This window comes from Engraulis encrasicolus, chromosome 19, assembly GCF_034702125.1.
Source record: "Engraulis encrasicolus isolate BLACKSEA-1 chromosome 19, IST_EnEncr_1.0, whole genome shotgun sequence".
Lineage (NCBI taxonomy): Eukaryota > Metazoa > Chordata > Actinopteri > Clupeiformes > Engraulidae > Engraulis > Engraulis encrasicolus.
Window position 1 is genome coordinate 9,919,366 of NC_085875.1, and position 2,500 is coordinate 9,921,865.

At 47.2% G+C, this 2,500-nt stretch overlaps 1 protein-coding gene across 1 annotated transcript in view; it reads right to left on the minus strand.

Moving 5' to 3' along the window:
• The window catches only part of ralgapa1 (Ral GTPase activating protein catalytic subunit alpha 1), a 171,500-nt gene that overhangs the window by 97,579 nt on the left and 71,421 nt on the right, over nucleotides 1-2,500 (minus strand). Inside the window, exons 21-23 of the mRNA XM_063183617.1 lie at nucleotides 1,889-2,062; nucleotides 1,143-1,295; nucleotides 69-262 (exon numbers count right to left, since the gene is read on the minus strand). Coding sequence (XP_063039687.1) covers nucleotides 69-262; nucleotides 1,143-1,295; nucleotides 1,889-2,062 — 521 coding nt within the window. The remainder of the gene's footprint in view (nucleotides 1-68; nucleotides 263-1,142; nucleotides 1,296-1,888; nucleotides 2,063-2,500) is intronic.

Genomic DNA, 2,500 nt, shown 5'->3' on the forward strand with positions numbered 1-2,500 from the left:
AATCCTGCCTGGAGCTCCTTCAACATTCATGAAAAGTTTGAATTTATGAATGGTCCCCCCTCCGTCACCTTGGCCAGGTTCTGCCAGAGCTCGCACAGGTAGTCGAACACCTGGGCGTGTATCTCGGGGTCCTTGATGGAGTTGACGTCTCCCAGGATACCCAGCATCCTCCGCCACATCACCGTGGCGACGTCCGCATGCCAGCCCGTCAGGGAGCCGCCCGCCATCACGCTGCAGTCCTCGTTGGGGAACTCACTCGTTTCTACACAGAGGAAGACAGGAAGGAAGAGGGAGAGAGATAGAGAAAGACAGGAAGAAGAAGGGAGAGAGATAGCAAGAGGGAGCAAGGAAGGAGAGAGATTTTTGATAAAACAATAACACTCCGATTCAGCGGGAAGGTTTAAGGGATCTTAAGCACTTCGCCTTGCTCTCATTACTTTCATGTGCATCCGCAAAAGCGAATGTTAGGGGCGAAAATGAGTGGCTTTGTAGTAATGGGTGTCTAAGTGGTGGAGTGTGTGTGGATGCAAATGTACAACATACTGTGTCATCATGACAATGCGTATCAACACAAAACCAATTTGAACTGTCTATCGCACATGTACACTACGCTTTGGCACTTTTCCTTGTGCTCTACAACGCCCTTTGACAGGTTAGGGTTAGAGGTGCTTTTGGTCTGGGCAACGTTTTTGTTGCTTATTTTGCTGTTATTGGAAAAAGAAAAGCCGCAGAAACAGGTTAGGGTTGGTTTTGGTCAGAGCAAAGCATTTTCACGTTTAGCAGCGGACATTCACCGTGACCACAGGGAAGCACCTCATAGGAGCCCGGTGACGTGACAAAAGTGCTTTTCTGAGGTGTTGCCTTCCACAACTAAAGAAAATTGCATCAACATGCGGAAGGCACTAGCTTGAAAATAACACGCCTTGTCATGGTGCCAGTCTGAAATGTACTGTGTGTGTGTGTGTGTGTGTGTGTGTGTGTGTGTGTGTGTGTGTGTGTGTGTGTGTGTGTGTGTGTGTGTGTGTGTGTGTGTGTGTGTGTGTGTGTGTGTGTGTGTGTGTGTGTGTGTGTGTGTGTGAGAGAGTGGTGTGTGTGTGTGTGTGTGTGTGCCTGTGTACAGTATGTGTATGCCTGTGTCTTACCCAGGTCGTCGGGGGTCTGCAGTACCGAGTGGTGCAGCTTCTGGTCCAGGTGCAGGTCCTTGTGCTCCGCGTGCTCTGCAGTCAGGGTGGCCGGAGAGGGCGTCTGGGAACGCGAGCCACCCAGGGAGTGCATGGGGGAGGCACTCTCCGAACCTGCAGCACGCAACGCACGCACGCACGCACGCACACACACATATACACATACACACACACACACACACACACACACACACGTGTGTACATGCATACAACACACACACACACACACACACACACACACACACACACACACACACACACACACACACACACACACACACACACACACACACACACACACACACACACACACACACACACAATAATGAGCTTGAGCATGTGCATTGAATATGTTGGGATAAATTTGAAGTACACAGAAAAAAATCAGGCATGGTCAGAAATGGCAGAAAATTGTTAAATAGTTTATGGAGAGCGTGGTCTACCAGTCAGAGCATGAAACAGTGTGTGTGTGTGTGTGTGTGTGTGTGTGTGTGTGTGTGTGTGTGTGTGTGTGTGTGTGTGTGTGTAAGAGAGAGAGTGAGAGAGTGAGAGAGAGAAAGACTGTGAGTCTGTGAGGGAGTGTGTGTGTGTGTGTGTGTGTGTGTGTGTGTGTGTGTGTGTGTGTGTGTGTGTGTGTGTGTGTGTGTGTGTGTGTGTGTGTGTGTGTGTGTGTGTGTGTGTGTGTGTGTGTGTGTGTGTGTGTATACCTGTGATGGTGACGGTGTCTACAGAGAGGCCTTGCTGGCTGCTGGTATCTGAGTCTAAGTGGAGTGTGTGAAGGCTGGACAGCTCCTGCTCCTCCGCAGTCTGGCCCAAACTGGCCCCTCCCAGACTGTCCCTGTCCACCGACCCGGCAGCCACGTCGCCACTAAAGCTGAAATCTGACGCACAAGCAGGCACACACACATTTAGGGTTTTTCTGTTCCTCCTTTGATTTTTACATACTCACATACTTTACTATACGTACTATACAGTACTATACTATACGTCACTCTCACACTAACACATTCATAGCATTCTAAATGTACAAAAGGATTCTTGTTTTACTCGCTGCCTTCTTAAAAACACACATTCCATGAAATGAGAAAATTGTTGGTACATGACCGAAGTTCTTTGCCAATTATATTAGCAGTTGTTCAAGATTTTAAAATAGTAAAATTGTGGCCCTGCAGTGGCCTAACAGTACAAAAGCCCTAAAAATATCTTAGATTTATCTAGAATATCTAATTGTTAAAATTGTTTGTTAATTGTTAAAATTGTTAACACATCATCCTGCTTAAAATTGAAAAAAATAAAATAAAATAATAACAGCCCTTCCA